Below are 20,185 nucleotides of genomic sequence, written 5' to 3' on the forward strand. Positions count from 1 at the left end.
TTAATGTGAACTAGTATAAACTAAAATATGAATAACCTTCTGAAAGTACCTGAATTAAAATTCCTTTAGTTTTTATTATTTCCAATTTAATCAATGTGATATTTGTGAACAAATCATAGCAACATAACAAACAACTTAAGCAGGTAAAAAAAAAGAATGTCACCAACTTAAAATGTAACTTTTTTTTTATTGCGCAATTATTAAATGCACAAACGATATTGCACAAGATGCTACATAACAAATCCGTTTTTTTTAGGTTTCCAAACTTATTTATTTATTTTGTTCATCGTCGGGTGCGCGCACGTCACGTCGAGAGCCGTACGCGCGTTACGTTCCGCAGACACGCGCAGTGATAGCCGGAAGCATCGATGGGAGGAAAATAGAAATCGATAAAATCCACCTGAATTCGCGAGTGTGAACCTCTGACTTTCTGCTCTTTTCTCCGCGAACCATCGGCCTGTGGCGCTGCCAGTGTGCGGGGGAGCCGCCGAGGAGAGGGGGAGCTGCTCCGGTCCAACCAAGTTGCTCGGCAGGGGTTCAGCTGACGTGTGGAGAAGTTGAGACTGCCACCGAGCAGATAAACAAACATAAACAAGCGGCGATCAGCTGAGCGGCGGTGCGACCCCAGCCAGACCCCACGGAGCCGTGTCCCCTCTGCAGGAGCCCCCCCACCATGATCCACAGGAGACGCTGACTTCCCACGGACACCAGGCTCCATGTCAACTGTCAACACAAAGAATCTCCGAGGCTCGACGACACGAGGAGCCTTCAGCAGGAAACCTCTCCGCCTCTGGCACTGTCTCTTTGTCAAGACAGGCTAGCATGGCCAGCCGGTGAGGCTAGCTTCCAGTGTGCAGCTGTAACCAAACCAATCCAGATCCCAGTGCGAGGAGACGGAGGTAAACACTTCTCATAACTTTGCTGTTTCCTCCCACAGAGGGCCTGATGGCGAGCTGAACCGCTGACCCGAGCTAGCCTGGCAGGCCACATATCCCGGCTGGGTTCGGGTTCAGTGTGGGTGGTTCAGCTTGTTTTTACAGGGCTGTTATCTGGGCAGGCTGTTTCTCATTTGTCCCAGAGTCAGGTCAATGCAAACAAAGCTAACACATTATAGGGGTTTGCTGCACAGTCCACTCTTGAAATGAAAAAAAAAAAAAAAAATCCATTAATTTAAAGTAGAATCCTGAAAATGTCCTTAAACTCTTTTTTGTCTTCTTCGTTACTCTCTTTACCCCCCTCTCCTCTTCCTCGCTGATCTGGGGTCATGGGTGTCAGAAGTGGGATCACCATGGCCCACCAGTCAACCCCGAGTTCCCAGAAGGCCCTGATGATGGAGCTGAAGTCCCTGCAGGATCAGCCGGTGGAGGGCTTCCGCATCACTCTGGTGGAGGAGTCTGACCTCTACAACTGGGAGGTGGCCATCTTCGGGCCCCCAAACACCCTGTACGAGGGGGGCTATTTTAAGGTGGGACAAAGTTTCTGTTCAGTCAACGCAGGGCAACAGCAGCAACATATTAGATTCTCGATGAGGAGGGGCAGTCGGAGAGCGCCCACCTCGGATAAGGCCATCACCCTATCTCACGATGTTAAAACATTTCTGGAACTGCCCCTTTAATCCAATCTGCTTCAAAGGTTAATTGGTCCTTCTTTGGTCCATACCCCACCCTTCCAATTAGTTTCATTCAAATCGGTTCTGTAGTTAATGAATAATCCTGCTGAAAAACAGACAAACAGCAATGAAGTCACAACATTCTTGACGGAGGAAATGACAAAGGCATATTACAGCCATGTAACTGGGCAAGTTGTTTTTATCTCTGTGGGATACACGGCACATTCAGAGGCTTACAATGTTTATATTGTTCAGTTTTTGGTCATATTGTCATTAATGTTTAATTTCCCTCATATGCTTATTACGGAGGTCTCAGTTAAAGGTGGCGTTGTACTGGACCACATTCTGTCAGAGGTCCCATTTACACTCAGATTATTAAAAACACCTCTGATTATAATTCCAGTCCAATGGGACATCTGCACTAACTATGACCTTACAGTTAAATTCTCACCTCGTTGACAGTGTAAAAAAAACCTCTCAATTATGGTAGAGTATTGGATTGCATTCGTTTCATTATGTGTTGTCTGAGAGTCCTTTGCTGCAGCCATTTATTTCTTTTTTCTCCCCTGTCCCTCCACTCTCCTTGTCCAGCCCTCTCCCCCCTCACTGTGTAATGGTTGGGCCTCAGACGGCTATTTTTAGCTGCAAGACTGATATAAATGGCACCTCAGCACAGAGAAAGAGTAAGAGAGAAGGGCATGATGAGACTCATCTTTCTTTTCTTTTCCAATGTTACTTATTCCCTGAATTGAGAATATGCAGTACAGCGAGAGCACAGCGTTGGAGTCAGGTCAATGCAGATGTCGCTGTAGCCCTCCAGGAACAACAAAATCATACAGAGCAGGTGTCTCTGTCGACTCATGTCGGTGGTCGCTGTTGATACATCTATGTTTAGTCTTAACAGTGGCATCCTTGAGTTTTCTATTGTCATGTCGAGTCAGATGCATCTTTTTTATAGCCTTGCATCACACGTTAGTTTCTAGTTTTTACACTATAGTCAACTTCATATTGTTAGACCCTGGGGTCAATTTTACCTTGAGAGGTTTCCAAAATGATATACAGCAAAATAATTTCAGACAACAAGGGCATTCATGGAAAAATAAGAGTTTTTATCCAAGCTGACTACAATGTGTTATAAATTGGAGGCTCTAGCCTGCTCATACCTGCCATGACAGAGCTCCATGACCTTCCTACTTTGAGGCAAATACCTCACTGGGATGCCCTCATTACTACACGTAAGAACAATAGATTGAGATCTTTTTTTTTTAAGTGCAGCCTTCAAGTTCAAATGTCTGAGATTCAGGAACAAATATCAGCGTTTGGTAAAATAATGCTTTTTCCGACAGTGGCTCCTAGCAGTTGCTAGCTATGGCAGAGCACTAGCAGCTCATGCTGTTACAGTAATAACCAAATACATTGAAACAGTACAACCAACCCTCAGGAATTTTTACCAGATCATACAGGGAAACCCGTCACCATTACATCCCATTTATATTTTTAATGAAGACCTGTTGAGTGTGGGTCACTACAGGCAGAAAAGCCTTAACTGACCAAATTTGGCTGCATTCAATGAAATATTAGCCGAAAATATTGACTGTCTGTTAACTATGTCGCTCTGTCTCTGAATGTCCGGAATGGCTTCTGCAGCACAGTGGATTTAAATGCGCACCATGCACCGTCATGTGTTTGTGACAGGGACAAGACCTTTTGGCAGGTGTCACTGTCTATATATAGTAAGAGTATGGTAACTGACAGATATTGGAAAGAGAAGCTTGTGCCAGTTTGACGTGACAGCGTGTTTTTAAAGTCCCAGGGGCTGCAGTTGAGGTCTAGTAGTGACTAATTGTGGAGAACTGATAGTCCTATCTGAGTGGCAGCACTTCAGTGGGATCTGGGGTGGTGCTACACACACACATATACACACCCAAGCCTACAAGTCTTTCACTTCGATGGTTGCGCAATAATTTAGCAAGGCAAAAAAAACCAGAAGCACCGTATTTTACTTCCTATAACGTTCAGCTTTGTTTAGCTTTGTAAGAAATTATTGATTAAAAAAAGTTGTGGATTAAATCCTGTATTTTTTGTCTGATGTGGACTATTTCAAAGGAAAAGGTACAGGAAGATGTTTTGTGGTTGAATTCTTGTTATTAATCGGCCTGTCAGGCTGGAAGTCCGAAAAGAGACAACTTATTTTTATTACAATACTACTGTTCAGGCAATTTAAATATATTTGATCTATATTCTCTGGAATGTATATATTTTGCGCACATTTGTGTGTTTTGTTCATTTGTATTTCTAAAATATGTAATTTTCCACATTCCACATGTCACTGTGCTACACCAGTGATACCTCTGAACCATCAACTCAATCAATCAATCAATCTCCAAACCTCACACCACCAATAAACATCCACAGCATTATGTCCCATCTCTGTGGGGTCTTAGGTCTGAAACTTAAACTTTCCATATTTAAACGCGAGCTTTGCTTCTCTGTTAAACACATGTTCTAACCACCAACCTCTGTTTGCTCCTCCAGTCTCACATCAAGTTTCCAGTTGACTATCCATACTCCCCGCCAACCTTCCGCTTTCTCACCAAGATGTGGCACCCCAACATTTATGAGGTGAAACATTACGTTTTTGTCATTAAATGTTTTCCTACAGTGTTGGTCATATGTGGCCATTTCATTCACTGGACTGACACTCAGCAGGGCATACACCTACATACTCAATGATAAATATATCAGATCTTTCACATCCAGAATGATACATTAATATCATTTCGAACAGACCAGCAAACAGACACAGGTAACAATATAACTTCCTTGATGGATGTAACCGCAAAGAGATATTCATCATTTAAAGGTAATTTCTATATGACAGATGGTAAACCGTATATTTGTTCCCTATCCAGAACGGAGATGTGTGCATCTCCATCCTGCACCCTCCTGTGGACGACCCTCAGAGCGGGGAGTTGCCCTCTGAAAGGTGGAACCCCACCCAGAACGTCAGGTAATTTTCTGCCACACAAAACTACACAACCGTGATACAACATAGGGAAGGCTGTCGAGTTTGTCTGTTCATGGATCCAACGAATAAGCCGTTCTCAGACATTTGCACCCCAGTGGTTGTGTGTCACTATTCATTTCAGCACTTGTGTAGGGTACAGTAAGCTTAATTTAAAAGCACGTGCTTGGTGATATCAAAAGTCTGTAATTGTCAAATATAGAACATAGGATTGAAAATCATAGGTGGAGTTATTGCCATACTACATTAAGAACACATCTAATGAAAATCAAGGCATCTGATGTCCATGCAGTACACCCTAACTCAATAATGTCAAAATTCAAGAACACTGTAAATCAACAGTTCACTTTAAACATTCCTTTGTTACCTCTAAAGAACAAGACACTATTAATAAATTATTTTAAAGTCAGCGAGTCAGCAAGAAACATTTTCTCTAGGAGCAGAGATAAAGTGCTGAGTCTGCGTTTAAAAACCTGCTTGTAAAAAAGAGGTGAGGTAACGCCTCTGTCTGGGCAGTCTAACAGCTTACTACCGTTTCAAAAAGACTTTGGAGAGGGTTTCTTTCATAGAACCACATGATGTGATGTTGGCCTGCCCTCACCGTCTGTCCATCTCTGACTCTTTGTGGTGTTTTTCATGTTCAGGACCATCCTGCTGAGTGTGATCTCGCTGCTCAATGAGCCCAACACGTTCTCCCCAGCCAATGTTGATGCCTCTGTCATGTTCCGTAAATGGAGAGACAGCAAAGGCAAGGACAAGGAGTATGCAGAGATTATCAGGTAATAAACTGTTTCTTACACCTAAAAAAAATTGGAAATTGACCTTATACACAGACTTAAATTGTATTGCTCTTGGCTTACAGGAAGCAGGTGTTGTCAACAACGGCAGAGGCTGAGCGAGACGGTGTCAAAGTGCCGACCACGCTGGCGGAGTACTGCATCCAGACCAGGGTTCCCTCCCAGGACAGCAGTTCAGACCTTCTCTACGACGATCTCTATGACGACGACATGGAGGAGGAGGATGACGAGGATGACGAGAGCGAAATGGAATCTGTAGGCGAAGCCGGTGGGATCAGCGGCATGGAGGATGGCGGGACGTCCACCAGACGCTACGACAACCAGGACGACTCTGGCAATGAAGACTCGTGATGATCTGGATCAGAACTCCCCCCCCCTGCCAACTCCCACACCACTCCCTTGTTAAGTTGTGTGTGTGGTTATGTGTGTGTGGTTGTGTGTGTGTTTGCACACACAGTGGGGTCAAAAGTCTACTGCCAAAATATTTTCATCATTTATTAAACTAGTACAGAGGATTGGTCAAATAATAGTTCTGTCAGGTACTGTTTTCACTGAAAGTCAGATTTCCACCGTTTGCCTTAATTACAGCTTGCACTGCATCGGTCCAGTATGAAATGTCTGGCAGAGTCTGAGAATTGAAATTAATCCAGCCTTGTTTGAGAGAACGCCGAAAGCGTTTCTGATGTTGCGTTACATTTTCACATTTTTTAAATGTGGAGCCAGAGGATCCATCATCTTCCTCACAGTTTAGAAATGATGGCATGCTTCTGCAGAGTGGAGCAGTATTAGTTCATGGTCAGGGAGTGATTCATCATGGGCAAGAGTTCAGACAAGGAAAAACATCCACACACATTTTTTAGTTTCGTCCACATGTTCAACTTAAGGTTTTAATTTCCTGCTTTGCTTTCTCATGCAACCAGCTCCTCACATACTTTATTGTAAGTGGTTGGGTTGCAACCAGTCTGGCTGAGTCTAAACCATTATAGTTTTTTGCTGCAGCCAATTGATCTTTTAACTTTAGTTTTGTTTCACCAATTTGCATCTTGTATGCTGACGCAGCACTTTCTGAAGATGCAGGGTTAGGTCTGAGTGGTCCCCATTGGGAGGAAAACAAAGGCAAACAGTCTGGCATTAGAACGAGTAACCATCACAAAAATGCAACATTGTGTAGGAACATACATGTGTTGATATTTGAAATTGAATTCAGCAATTATTTGAGATATCTTTCCATTACATATACCCGTAAATTAATTATAGAAATCCCCCCCAACCCCCCCAAAAACAAATCACATTTTCAAGTTCTATATTATTTATTTGAAATCTATTCAATTTAAGTTAATTTTGGATTTTGATAAATGATGAAAACAAACTGTCTGTGTGGTGGTCTCTTGAACCCCACTGTATCTGGGCGGCTCTTTGTCTGCTGACACGTCAGTCTGTATGGTTTTGTGTTGAAAGACTGTCCTTTTATGTACATCTCAGTTGACGTCTTGTCCCTCTTAACTTCTCCCTTGTTTTCTCTGGGATGGCTCAGACGCTCTGGTTAATGGACACTTTGTCGTGTCGACTTATCCACCAGATGATGAACTGGGCGTCTTGTCTCGTCAATGTCCCATGTCTGAATATCTCTGTCCCCCTTAACACCTTTCTATTCAACTTTGATGCAATCAACTTCAACTGATAACACACAGGCTACACTGTGCCCCCCCCTCCTGTACCTACCTTTACTTCTGTCCATCACATCTGTTCCTTCATTGCTCCAAGCAGCGTCATTTGTTGTGGGGGTGAACAAGGTGAAGACCTTTGCTCACACCTCCTCCTAGACCTCTCTCTGCCTCTTAAACCTCAGGGCCTCTATAGATTTTCACCGAGAGAAAGAAAATAGTCATAGAGAAACCGAAGACAACAAACTGCAACTCACCGGCACCGTTTTTCTTATTTTCTGGGTGTTATTAGAGAGCAGAGAGTGAACTGAATTCTCCAAACCCAGCGCCAGCGTGTTTACACATGACTGAGTGTAGCTGTTGGTCCTGATTAGGGTTATTTGCAGTAGTTTTCTTCTTGGTAGGCTAGAGTCAAAATTGAAGAAAAAAAATCTACATACACCCGTAGGGACTTGGTCCGCAAGCCAGTGGTCACATTATTTTGCAATAGATGTGAAAATGTTACATTTTGCGCTGTGACTCCAAATCATGCTTTAAATAGTGAAAACTGGACGTTGTTACTGTGCTGAATCACTTGCAAAGATCAACAGGGACAAAATCAACATGCCGCTTCGCTACACACGCATTTGAATGAATATGACACTGATTGCCTGTTATTTGTTTTTGTGTGTGTGTCTGTGTGTATCTACATTAACTACTCATCCATTGACTGTGATGTCAGGGTTTTTATGTTCCTGTCTCTGTGGAATCGGTCTGTCACACGAATGAGTTTGCCCAAATGACCCTTTTGGGCTTTGTCCAGTCGAGAAAACATTCAGTGTGTTTTCCCTGTGCTGCTTCAGTGGGTCTGAATTCACTGAGAGATTTGACTGATTTAAAAAGAACACCCTCTGAGTATTAAACTTGTGAAGACACTGAACAGACAAATATGACCTGTATGGCATGGAGTAAACTACACGGGTGAGCTGGGCAACAGTTGTGGGTGAGAATCATTTGCCCTGTTCAACAGGACGGACGGAGCACACCTTTGATTCACACAGCTGGATTTTATGCAAAGTTCAAAGAAAACCCCTGCGACTGCTCATGTTCAAGACTATGGAGCCATGGATGCATGTAGTGGATTTAACGCTGTTTGAATAAACTCTTAAAGAGATTCCTTTTGGATTTTAATGTGAAGCCAAAGGAGAGGAACACTTTCTCCCGGCCCGGCCGGCCGCTGAGCTTTAGCGGCTCACAGAGACTAGATTCTGTGCAGGACTCGGAGAGGAAGTCTCCTGAACCGGATCTTACTTGGATTTGATATCAAGGCACAACAGGAAGTGGAGCGACGCCAGAGATTCTGAACTTTTATTAATGTGGTACCCATGTTTGCCCATTCATCACCATATAGAGAAGTGGAGTTATAGTCGGTAACAGAAAGAACCAATCTCATGTGTGCCTTCAAAAGGGATATTTTGTTATTTGGGTGAATATGCTTATTTGCTTTCTGGTGGCGAGTTACAGAGATCAATACCATCTCATGTCTGTCAAATATGAAGCTAGCAGTTAGCTTACCTAATCACAAAGACTGAAAATGTCCAGCAGTAACAACATTCACAGCAGCACCAGTTCAGATTAGTGATTATTATATCGTCAACAACTTAGGAGCAAAGATTACAGTTTGTCATTTGTCATATACTTGTCGGGGTCTCTCTGCTCATAGCCTGACCACTGCTTTAAGCAAATCGTCCAGCACATAAAATGACATAAAACAAGTTTGGTTTAGATAGAAAAAGATGTTAGTGATTAAGCTGTAGGTGATAGGAGGCTCCTTTTGGGAATCATAGACAGGAGCAGGCTGCTTGCTGTGGCTTTATGTGGAGCAGGCAGCCAGGAGGAGAGCGCTATCAGTCTTCTCATCTAACTCCCTGACGAAAAGTGAGCACGCATATTTCTTCAGAATATTTAACTATTCCAATTTACTTTTAAAAACTAAAACTACAGCCAGCAGCAGATTAGTCTAGCTTGTCACAAAGTCTGGGACAGTACTGCATCTGTCCAAAGGTAACAACATTTACCAGCACTTTTTTAAGCTCACTAATTAATATATTGGTGGTAATTCAAAAAACAACATTGTATATTTATGTCTAGTAAAAAATTTCGCTGCCACATCATTTATCTGCGTTTTCTGAGAACCATGCTAGTGGTTTCCCTCTGTTTCCGGGCCTCGTGCTAAGCTAGGCTAACCTGCAGGCTTGCAGCAGCATCATATTTCACTGACATACATGAGAGTGGTTTCAATCTTTTCATCTAACTCTCAAGTTATCAAAGGGTGGCCCCCCCAAAATGTGGATTTTCTGCTTTTAAAGCCAAGTTTTTGCCTCTGATTGCAAGTTAAAAGTCTGAATCTGCATCATTGTTTTTGTTAGAGTAAAATCCGGGCGTATTACAGCCCTCACATTAGTAATTGAATGATCAGTCTAGAGCTCTGCGATATTAGAATCATCCACTTAAATGTTTGCCTTGGGTTTAATAAGGAGTGCAGGTGTAGCAAAGATAAGGAGGGACGGGGATTCCCAAACTCAACCCAAGTAATGACACACACTAAAAATGGATCACAGTCTAAGATATTGAGATATTATTCTATACACACTGTTACGTACAAAAGAGACTGAATGACATCATATTGTTCATCTAATCCGTGTGTGTGAGCATGTGTGTGCACAGTTGTGTGTTTTTTGAACTTTGGGGGGGGGGGGGGGGGGAGGAGGACACTGTGCTGTCTCCCTGAGGCTTTTGCACAGTCACACATGTAATGGACTGAACTGTCCCCAATGCTACCACTAGCGTGTACACACCTATCGATGTTAATGCTGTCCTTGTTGGTTTCATCTTTGATTTCATTTCATTATTTTTCCTCCAAATTTTGCGTTTGTGAGGATGCAAACGTCACTCATAAAGTTTCTATTGTTAAAAAAAAAAAAAAAAAAACATTGTTGGGTTTGTTTTGCGAAATTGCTTTGGTATCTGTTGCTAAGCCTACATGTCATGCAGAACAGGCAACGCAGCGACCTGGTATTTGGGGTAGAATTAGGAGTGATATGCAAGTGGAGGGATTTCAGTTATTGTGGTTAAGTTGGAAAATGATTCAAAAATAAATCAGTATGTCATTAAAAAATGCTGGAAGGGTTTCACTTTATTCTGCCATTGATAGTAATTGTAATTAGTGTGCTATTGAAAATGTATTCGCTTAAAGCTTGGTTCACAGTAACTGCTGGATAACTTCAGATATCTATATCATGTATGTCTCATTGAGTTAATTTGACTAACACATAATACTAGAAAGATCCCATTTATAATCCTACAGCACCGTGTTTCAAGGAATGATTGCCTTGTTGTTGTGGATAATCCATAGATCTCAGTGTGAACAGCTCTTAATTGGAACTACTTCCCACTCACCTATGAAACAGCATGACATTTTTCCCCGAGAGTCGCTGCTGCTGGATTTTAAAATATAATTACATTTTTGAGATTTGTGCACTACATTAAAAATCTCCCATGCGCTTTACTCCCCTACTTTGTACTCAAATGACCTTTAAAACTCTTTTATGGCTGGTTTATTAAAACATAATGGTCCATAACTGCACCCAATTTAAAACAAATGACAATGAATGCATTTAATGTATTCAAAGATATTCAATAACTCATAGAAAGACGACAGAAAAAACTACCATGAAGACAGATAGTGGTTTTAATTTAGTATAAGCTGTCTCCTATCTTTGAATGCAGGAATTTCCAAGCGTCATAATTACTGGGTCAACTATGGCGTGGTGATTTTCAAAGCAATATTCCAACTTGGACTGCCATAGTATTTATAAAGTTATTTTCATACTCTGTGTGTCTCCAGTAAATCTAATGGCCACTGAGGGGAAGTTCACTGACCTCCACTTACTGGGTTTCCCATGTTCTTATAGTAGCCATTAGTTAATTGAAGTGAGGGCTTCTGTTCTGCTGTGCGATTAAAAGAGCACATTTAATTAATCTTATCTCATCCCTTCAGCAGAGGCCATCTGTAACTCCGCAGAGTGAAGTCCAAAGCATAACAAGCACCTATATATAGAACAATGAGGCATTATGCTAATCACTATCGGGTAAAGGTTGTATGTACCATTCAATTTCAGCTTTAGGTTTTAAGAGAACAAGCAGTTGGATAGAATTGATGTGTGTGTGTTACTTTTTAGGTTTTGACTGTGTTGATATAGTATAGTTTGATCACACAGCGCTGCTGGAGTATTGTCCAGTATGTTGAGCTGACTGAATTGAAACATTTCCATTCTTGTAATACCGAGTCTCCACATCAAACCACTGGACGTCATATTTGAAATGACCCAATTCCTTTCCTTTGGTCATTTCTTCACAGTAGTTGAGGAAAACTGCATAGTTATTAGGGTAGTACAGCTTGTGATATGATATGTAACTTTGTTGTTTATAATAAAATAGGGCCGCCCATTGTTAATGATCCTAAATTAATTAAAGTAGAATCACTGTATAATAACAATTTATTACCATCATTTGTTACGTAATAAAATTGTCTCGTCCACTGGCTGTTCTCATTTGCGACAGAGACAGCCATATCTCAATTTTGCTATGAAGTTGAGAGCTGGAAAGAAATGCCTGAGAGCTGTTACTGAACTCAAAGGTCATAAGAGGTGAGTTTGTTTTTTTTTCATTGTTTTTATTGCAGTTTTTTGTTTCCATTCAACAAACAAACAGTGTCTACAAAACTAGACACAAAACAAAACAAACATAAAACATACATGACAGCTCTATTAGAGGTGAGTTGCTACAGCCTGTGGTGTTGTACATCGTTGTGAAAAGAAAAATATTTATTTTCTCCAACCTGTGATAGATCTACTTTTATTTCTTCCACTTACTTTATCACTTGACACTACTACCCGAGAATTGGATGCTGGTATCTGTTCTGTGAGTGTGAGATCCTTTGCATCTCTTTTCTTTGAATGTTAAATAATTGATTTTAGTTATTTAGAATCAGAATGTCAGACAAAACTTGTTGATTTCAACCACAGACAGTAGGAGAAGAATTACCACATATCTTCATCTTTATGCCATTTTACTGACCCTTAGAGGGATAAAGAGTCCAAGTGAGAGTTTCAGTGTAATAACATTCAGATCAGCATCATGTATGCTTTAATACTGTTACACATGAGTTCAACGACATAAATAATCATGTGTTTGTGCAGTGACTCGCATCAAATCAGTGATCTGATTTTCAACCGTTGATTCATACCAGCTGTGTTTTCACTTAAGACTGCACAGCACAGACAAAATACAGTTCATTCAGAAAAGAGACAACATTATTCTGTTGCATGAATTAAAAGCAGTGCTTTCAGACTGGATGCCAAAAGAGATGATGTTTCAACATGCCAGTTGACACATCATCTTGAATGCCATCTCTGTAAGCATCCTCTCTGTTCAGCCTAAACCCTGCCACATCACTGTTGGTCTTCCCTAGCTTGTAAGTGTGTCTGTGCTGCTCTCAGTGTGTCCTGCAGGTCTTTGTACTCGGCCAGGGTGCAGGCCTCCTCCAGCCGGGCCCAGCGGAAGTCCTGGTGCTCGTCCGACAAAATCACTGCTGCTCCTGGGTCTCTCAGCTCGGCCAGCCAGTACAGCACCTCCTTGGGTTTGCCTTGCACTTTGTAACGCAGCTCCTGCAAAAAGCCGTCAACCACCCGCAGGTGATCTGCCCCAAGCCCCGCCTCCTCTTTGGTCTCTCTCAGGGCTGTGGTGAGGTCATCCTCCCCTGGGTCCACATGACCTGACGATAAACATGTTGGGCACAAGCATATTTAGTTATTGATATATAAATTCAATGTGAACAGAATCTAGTTTTGGAACTTGTACACACCTTTGGGTGGGGTCCAGTGGTGCTTGCCGTAGGACGTCTGCAGCAGGAGGTACTCGATGTTGTCTGGGGGGGGAAGAGAGTCGGCCAGGCGGAACACTATGAAGCCACAGGCTCGCAGCGCCATCTCTCTGTTTAATACAATTACACATTTTGCATCATGTTGTGTTCCAGATTTCCAGAAAATAAATAGACACTTAGGTTAAAGAATCTTTAAACTTTAGTCAAGTTTCTAACCACTGATCTCTCACCCACATAACAAGCTCCTAAGTCATTGAATTAAAGCAGTACGTTAATGTTTTATTAGCATTGTTACTAATATTATTGTATTCTATTGGGTCACAAGAGGGAATTTCTTATTCTTAAAATATCTTATAAAGTAGAGGATACATCTTAATCCAATTTTTATTATTTGACTTTTGAATCAAACAAGTTAAACATGTTAGGACTTCCGGTTCAATCAGCCCACTGGTCCAACTTTGGCTTTCATCTGGTGTATACACGAAGCAAAGTCCAACAGTGAGTCTGAGCTCAGAAAGCAAACATCACTATGAATAAAAAAGTAACTATTAAGGGTCCAAACATGATCAGACTCCCATTATTCTTACCATATTCATATCCAGAAAGAAATTCTATTGCTGTTAATTCTCTGTATGACTTCAGCATATTAGCTAGCTTTACTTCTGTTTAACACACTGGATCTTTCTTCGTATGTTGTGGTTTCTGTTGTTAATGCGGAGGTTTTAAAGACCCGCCTCTCTTCTTACACAAACACTTGTGTGACTGATCATTATTTACAAACGTAACCTGCAAAAACTCTGCAACTTACATGTGTTCACTGTCGGGCTTTGTTTGTTTCACACGGACTGGGGACCGCGGTGCACAGTGGCGCACAGAGAAATGGGTCCGCACTCCCTTGAAGACAGTTCCGCTTTGTATAATTTCAGTAATAGTTGCAAAGACCCTCTATTAAATATTCTCGGGTTGCATAGTAAATTAGATAACTTTTTATTTATACTGATTTTATATAAGTGTATTATTTTATTGTTGAATGCATTATTAATATATTACATACTGATTCATTCTAGCCTATATATAAGATACTGTTATGTTATATTAATTGAGTATTGACATTATTATTGATTATTATAACTGTAATAAATTAATTTATATATTTATCCTAATAATACATTTGACGTGTCCTTTGTATGTAAAATGTACACTAGGTGGTAGTCTAACCACAGCTGCACTTTGACTGTGGGGTAAAATATATATTATTATCTCTATCTGAAATATAAAGTAGCAGAAAATGTAAATACACAAATAATTTCCAATAAATGTATACTTAGGCAAAATGCTAGAGTGCATGTACTTGGTTTCTCATTTGCTTTTATAACTCAAACTGAAGATGATAATGGAGAGAGGAAATATAATTATTATATACAAAACAGGTGAACCTATTAGGACTGAATGGCCAAGTAATTTACAACAATAATTATATGTATATTTCAAATTCTTACGTTTAGATTGCGTTTCATTCTGTTGGAAATGTCTCCCAGTTAAACGTTAAACACATGGTTTGGGGGAGTCAGATAAGAGATGTAGCCGGTGTCGAGAGGGCCAACTGAAGACAGCTTGTGTGTGTAGATAATGACGAATGGTCCCCCTGCCCCCCCCCCACCCCCCTCTCTCACACAACGCTGGGCTGTCAGACAGTTGTTCAGCTTGAACGGAGCCGAGAGGACACGGCTGCTGGGTTTTAAGGTAAAGCTCCAAAACAGGAAGAGAATGTGTTTTTAAATTTTGAATCAAAGACCAAAAATATTGAGGGAGAGAGACAGACACACAGGCAGAGATACAGATTGAGGTTATATATAACCATATCATGCTTTTGAGGGAATTTAACAAAAAACTTAACCTTGAAGGCTCACTTAATAAAAAAATATTGTTTTCTTGACATAAATAACCATTTTACCGTTCTCTACCTCCTTCCTTCACATTGTGTAGCTGTCTTTGGTTTAGCCAGAGGCTTCAGGACATGTGACTATAGCTGCTACTACTACTGTGCTTACTCAGCCGGCTCTGAAGAGCTCATTATTTCCCCCCACATGAATCACACTTGGGATCAGGTTGCTCTGCATCCAGATATTTGTACTGTCACTGAGATTTATTCTTTGAGATGATGTAGGACTGTAGACTGTAGATGGCCCTGATTCTTTTCTACAAAAATGACAAATGTTTCGTGTCATTTTGTTTGCCAAAATTTGATGTAGGTGATGCACTGCAATCACTTGATTAGCTACTATGATTTAATATTTGAAGATGTAAAAGTCACATTTGGGCTGTTCCTTGAGTCATTTTAATATCTCAACCTGATGATGATAAGTCAGATATTAAGGGATTAATGTTGCAGGTCTGTGTGTTTGGAGTGGAACAGATCAGTGCCAGGAAGTGTCCCTGCTTGGATTCTTGAAGCTAAATGTTCTGGAGGTGTTGTGGATTTAGTTTAAGCTGACAGCTGTGATGGGAGTTGCCAACACAAAATGCAGACACAAAACCAAACGACACATTTGTCTTGTGTAGTTAAGGTTTTAGTGAAAATTCTCACCCAATAAATACAGTATATTTACCTTGCTGCCCATAAGACGTTGACTGCTGGTGAACTGTGATTTGGTCATGAAAAATAACTTTCCTCACTATGATAAATTGCTATGTTTCCTGCTTCCCTCTCAACAGAGTCTGACAGAGCTATGGGGGAGAAGGAGCAGGCTACTGGAGGGCCTCATTTCGTGGGGACAAAAGATGAACTGATTGCTGCAAGGCGCTCGTTCAGAACACTGGAGGGTCGGGACATACTTATCGTCTACCAACAGGGAGTGTTCTATGCTTTGGATTCTTACTGTTATCGTGAGTGGGGTTGTTTTCATGCTGAACATAAAGCACCTGTCATTTATTTGGCACCGAGTGTGACCTTTATGCTCCAGTTACCTCCACCAAGCAGGATATGATTTCACCCCTGACCTTGTTATTGTTTGTCAGAAGGATTATGCAAAAACTAAACTTGGTGTTACGATTTGGCACGGATCCTGACAAAAGGCTGGGACCGAGAATATATTTTTTAACTTTCTTTAACATCGGGAGAGAGGGCATTTTTCACCAATATCTTAGGGAATAATTCATGAAACTTGATGACGAAACTGTTAAAAGGACGGGGTTATTGGTCAGGGCTGTAAATATAAAGTATTTCAATATAAAGGCCCATTCTAGGGTAAATAAAACAACAATTTGTATAATTTAGATGAAAAACACTCGTGAAAACATACCTAGGATTATTTTACATTAAATTTCTGTCTATAGATCCCTCTCACATAAATCTTACACACTGGACCTTTCAAAAGTTGTTTTTAAATATTGTGTGATTGGGCCTCCAGATTTTTTACAGGAAATGATTCAAGGATCTTAATGAAAAGAATCCGGCATATTCAGGGGACTGGTTCCTATGAGTGTGTGCAATATTTAATAGCAACTATTAAACCACTAGTACAAAACAATGTGAATTTTCATTGGGATTATGAAAGTTGATAACATAAACAGACATCCTGTGATCACTTCAAAAATATTTTGCTGCTAATAGAAATCCTGTCATGGGGTACTTAACAACAGGCTCCCTTAAGTTGTTATATGTCGCACATTTGACGTCAAATCACCTCACAAAGTACAGTATGTGCAGTCAGCAGCATGCTAGTGTGCTTAGTCTGTAACACACTGCTCCTTTATGGTTCCTACAGATGCTGGGGCGATGCTGCAGAATGGAGACATTGAGGTGAGGTTAACATTCGACTCAAGAGAATTAAAAAAAAATATCATTAAAGATTCTTTTTTTTTCATGTATTCACACACTATTCCATCTGCATTAAAAACCCTTAATTGTAAATACTGAGCTCAGGCCTGTGGGAATGCAGTATTTCAGAAATCAAACCTGCATAATATTAAATATTATAATTAAAATGTCAAAGAAGTAACACTTCCGTTGTTTACCTGTTTTCTCCGAACACGCATAGGAAATTGATGGCAAGCTGTGCATAATTTGTCCAAATCACAAGTACAAGATCTCCCTTGCCCAGGGGGAGGGCATTTACAAGGGCACAGACCCCGGGCAAAAGCCACCTGTGCCCAGATGGTACTCCAAGGGCGTGAAGCAGCGGACCCACATGGTCACCGAGACCGACGGGAAAGTCTACGTCCAGCTCTCCGCGGCAACAGGCTGGATCGACTCAGACTACTACCAGGGAGAAAAGGGCAAAGTGGAAAGGGCCAAAGCCAGGGCTGCTGAGAAGAAAACCTCCTGATGGTGTAACACATGGATGCAGATGCCATTTTCAGTCTCTCTTTTTTAATCTCCCCTCATTTCCTCCAACAGATGTGTGTATAAAGAGGATGTCAGGTATCAATATAACACTTGAATCTGAATCTTCTTTATTTTGGGAGAATTTAGAGTTTTTGATTGTTCTCATTGTGGTTTACTACTTGACAACAGATATTAAAATGTTTTCCTACAAGATCGGGTCAAATATTTCCATCTTTCACTGACGCCCAGGGCCCACTGGTGCATCCCTTTACATGTCAATACTCTGTGTACTGTGCAAACACATGGATAAATCAATAGGATGAAATGTTTTAAGCTGATCAATAATGCCCTCAAGCGGAGAAGGGTTAATGCAAAATGTAAAGATCCTTCCACAGTAGCAACCACTTCTTGTAATAGCCATGTCTGCATATTGCCTCATATGTAATATCAGGAAGCAGGTACCTCTGGCCACAGCCTGCACAGGTTCAATCATTTGGGGGTTATGTTGTGACGTGGGTCGGGTCCACTGGAAATAATCCCTACAAACAAACCAAAATGTAATAAAATAAAAAACAACAGCAGCAGCCACAGACAGGCACTGCGGGTGGGAGGCTATCCTGTCCTGACCCTCATCAACCCTCATGAGCAGTCTGCTGCACAGAGGGTGGAGCTGTTTAAGGTTTTGGTGTGAACAACAGGTTATTCTACTTTAAAAGAATTGCTGCACATTTTCATGAATTTGATCATTTGCGCTCTTGCTGAGAGATGAGATCCGCAGCAGTCTGGTGACTTTATGATCTGAAATCAGCAGCATTAGCTAACAACACAGACTAGAGGCAGCGGTTGTGCCACTATATTACATTGGAGGGTGGTTGCTTTATAAATCTGGAGTCTTCCTCATTCACTGAAAAGGATCAGTAGCAATGGAGGAACCTTCTTGCTCCCCGGCCACTCTTCAGTGACAGCTAATATTCATTCCATTTTTATGATGTCCTCCCCTTTTCTCAGACTACTGTCTTTTCCTTTATTCCCTTTTATTTATTTTCCTTTATTTTCCTTCTCCCTCCCTCCCTCCCTCCCTCTCTTTCTTTCTTTTTATTTGCTTTTTCCTTGACACGCACACACACATATACTTACACACACATACACACACGCACACCTGGACACGCCAGCATCAAGCCAACCGATGATAACTATATTCAGTTTTACTGTTTTTTATTTGTATTTGTACTGTACTGTCCTCTGTGTTATGAAAGGGTTCTGTATGTACTTTCTATTCCCTGGTGCATTATGGAAATTATTCTTTCTGCTGACATTCAGCATTTTATATACGATGAGAAGTTATATAAAAATCCCATAAATGGGCAAAATGATTTAATTTCCTAACCACCCTCTCCTTGAGCTTGATGTAAAATGTCACGGTATCAAGGAGACGTGATGGAGTATCTACAAGGAGTCGCGAGGTGCAGAGGAACTCAAACTGCACTAGAACAACTTTATTAAAAACACAAGACACGTACACTCTCAGTGCTGTTTGCCTTTTCAGGTTATACAGAGGCAACATGTAAACATAAATCTCTTCAGTGGTTTTTGTGTGATCAGATGGGGAAGAAATCACAACATACCTGGTGGAAGTAACTACCAAAGCCATGCAGAAGACATACAGATATGCTCCATCTCTCCAATATTTGTCAAAATTTGTACTGATATAATATGTAGTGTCGTGTATTCACTAGAGTTAATGACTTTAGCATGTGCTTAAATACAATGACAGGCTGATATATATGATGCTTATCTTCGTGACTCTCAGACATTCCCAGAGAATCCTCCAGATCTTTATTCAAGGAGGTCTGTCCCTCTTTGGAAAGACCTTTTACCTAGGGAATGACCTCTGACAAGAAAAGGGACGGTCCTTGACCAATGCATTTTCATCTTCATGTGCAAAACAACTCCTTATTTAGGCTGAAGCCCTGTTGTGTGATGTCATGTTATCTCTAGTTTTGGGGTCCCACCTCCCACCTATAAAACTTCTTGCCCTGCAGGGGCAAGACAGATTTCACCATTTTGGCCTGGGTGATTTCTCCAAGTTCCGGAGCTTGTCTTGACCTGTACTGCTGTTGTTTAATAAACATCATTTTACTTGTAAGTACTGGGTCCGCGGTCCTTTCCTTCATCATCAACTTCTACAACAACACGGCGACCTCTCGGCCGACCAGAATACACGTCAGTAGCAACACTCAAATTTAGCCTAATTTAACACATCTGTTGTAAAGGTTTTATAGTTGTTGTGCAGCATTATTCATTGCATACATCCAGCTCTCGTGTTCCTTTCACGCACTGCAACTTATTTGAGTTCTATCCTTTCTTAACCATTTGATGTAAAAGGTGCAGACAGCCTGTCACATTCCCATTCTTCCTCTGCTCCTGTGCCGAACGTGCAGGGTGAAACTGTGACATGGTCCCATGACTGGTAGAGCCATGGGTTGAGCACACGTGGGGCGGGTGTGATAGTGCTGCTGTGTGTGTGTATGCATGATGCTGGTCTGGCCTGCAGTGCTCTCACCACACGGGCTGGGGGGGGAGGGGGGACCTCGGCCTGCGTGACGCTTGGAATACAATCAAGAAGCGCTCAGAGCCGTGGGTTACATGCACCAAGGGGGGGGGGGGCTGAGTTACTGCACATTAAATATTAAAATGTGATTATGTAGGGAAAAAATGAGAATCCTGATACGGGACGGAGAGCATTAATGCGCAGGTGGTCATTTGCTGCAGGTCAAGTGGAGGGTGGCTGTTTGTCAGGATGAGGAGCAGACTGTCGGGGGGGCAGCTGCTTAGCTGGG

At 41.4% G+C, this 20,185-nt stretch overlaps 3 protein-coding genes across 3 annotated transcripts; 2 read left to right on the forward strand and 1 right to left on the reverse strand.

Annotated features, from left to right (window-relative positions):
• Positions 1-341: 341 nt before the first annotated feature.
• On the forward strand, positions 342-9,828 carry ube2r2 (ubiquitin-conjugating enzyme E2R 2). Its single transcript, XM_061069513.1, has 6 exons — positions 342-899; positions 1,276-1,465; positions 4,145-4,231; positions 4,522-4,619; positions 5,279-5,413; positions 5,497-9,828. The coding sequence occupies exons 2-6, from the start codon at positions 1,289-1,291 to the stop codon at positions 5,780-5,782; spliced, it is 783 nt and encodes a 260-aa protein (XP_060925496.1). The 5' UTR covers positions 342-899; positions 1,276-1,288; the 3' UTR covers positions 5,783-9,828.
• Positions 9,829-11,788: 1,960 nt separating this feature from the next.
• nudt2 (nudix (nucleoside diphosphate linked moiety X)-type motif 2) lies at positions 11,789-13,870 on the reverse strand. The gene is made up of 3 exons (XM_061069742.1): positions 13,827-13,870; positions 13,001-13,128; positions 11,789-12,910 (listed from the first exon to the last, which is right to left on the reverse strand). The coding sequence occupies exons 2-3, from the start codon at positions 13,122-13,124 to the stop codon at positions 12,588-12,590; spliced, it is 447 nt and encodes a 148-aa protein (XP_060925725.1). The 5' UTR covers positions 13,125-13,128; positions 13,827-13,870; the 3' UTR covers positions 11,789-12,587.
• Positions 13,871-14,704: 834 nt separating this feature from the next.
• Positions 14,705-17,896, forward strand: rfesd (Rieske (Fe-S) domain containing). The gene is made up of 4 exons (XM_061070288.1): positions 14,705-14,761; positions 15,734-15,904; positions 16,786-16,820; positions 17,059-17,896. Exons 2-4 carry the CDS (start codon positions 15,748-15,750, stop codon positions 17,344-17,346), a joined length of 480 nt encoding a protein of 159 aa, XP_060926271.1. The 5' UTR covers positions 14,705-14,761; positions 15,734-15,747; the 3' UTR covers positions 17,347-17,896.
• Positions 17,897-20,185: the final 2,289 nt, after the last annotated feature.

This window comes from Limanda limanda, chromosome 4 (genome assembly GCF_963576545.1).
Source record: "Limanda limanda chromosome 4, fLimLim1.1, whole genome shotgun sequence".
NCBI lineage: Eukaryota > Metazoa > Chordata > Actinopteri > Pleuronectiformes > Pleuronectidae > Limanda > Limanda limanda.

What these genes read in the sequence shown, in the direction of transcription:
- ube2r2 (XM_061069513.1), top strand. Translation starts at nt 1,289, where the DNA reads ATGGCCCACCAGTCAACCCCGAGTTCCCAGAAGGCCCTGATGATGGAG. An exon ending in ACGAGGGGGGCTATTTTAAG is followed by an intron (nt 1,466 to 4,144) that starts GTGGGACAAAGT and finishes TTGCTCCTCCAG; the next exon opens with TCTCACATCAAGTTTCCAGT. An exon ending in AACCCCACCCAGAACGTCAG is followed by an intron (nt 4,620 to 5,278) that starts GTAATTTTCTGC and finishes TTTCATGTTCAG; the next exon opens with GACCATCCTGCTGAGTGTGA.
- nudt2 (XM_061069742.1), bottom strand. Translation starts at nt 13,124, where the DNA reads ATGGCGCTGCGAGCCTGTGGCTTCATAGTGTTCCGCCTGGCCGACTCT. An exon ending in CCACTGGACCCCACCCAAAG is followed by an intron (nt 12,911 to 13,000) that starts GTGTGTACAAGT and finishes GTTTATCGTCAG; the next exon opens with GTCATGTGGACCCAGGGGAG.
- rfesd (XM_061070288.1), top strand. Translation starts at nt 15,748, where the DNA reads ATGGGGGAGAAGGAGCAGGCTACTGGAGGGCCTCATTTCGTGGGGACA. An exon ending in TTTGGATTCTTACTGTTATC is followed by an intron (nt 15,905 to 16,785) that starts GTGAGTGGGGTT and finishes TGGTTCCTACAG; the next exon opens with ATGCTGGGGCGATGCTGCAG. An exon ending in TGCAGAATGGAGACATTGAG is followed by an intron (nt 16,821 to 17,058) that starts GTGAGGTTAACA and finishes GAACACGCATAG; the next exon opens with GAAATTGATGGCAAGCTGTG.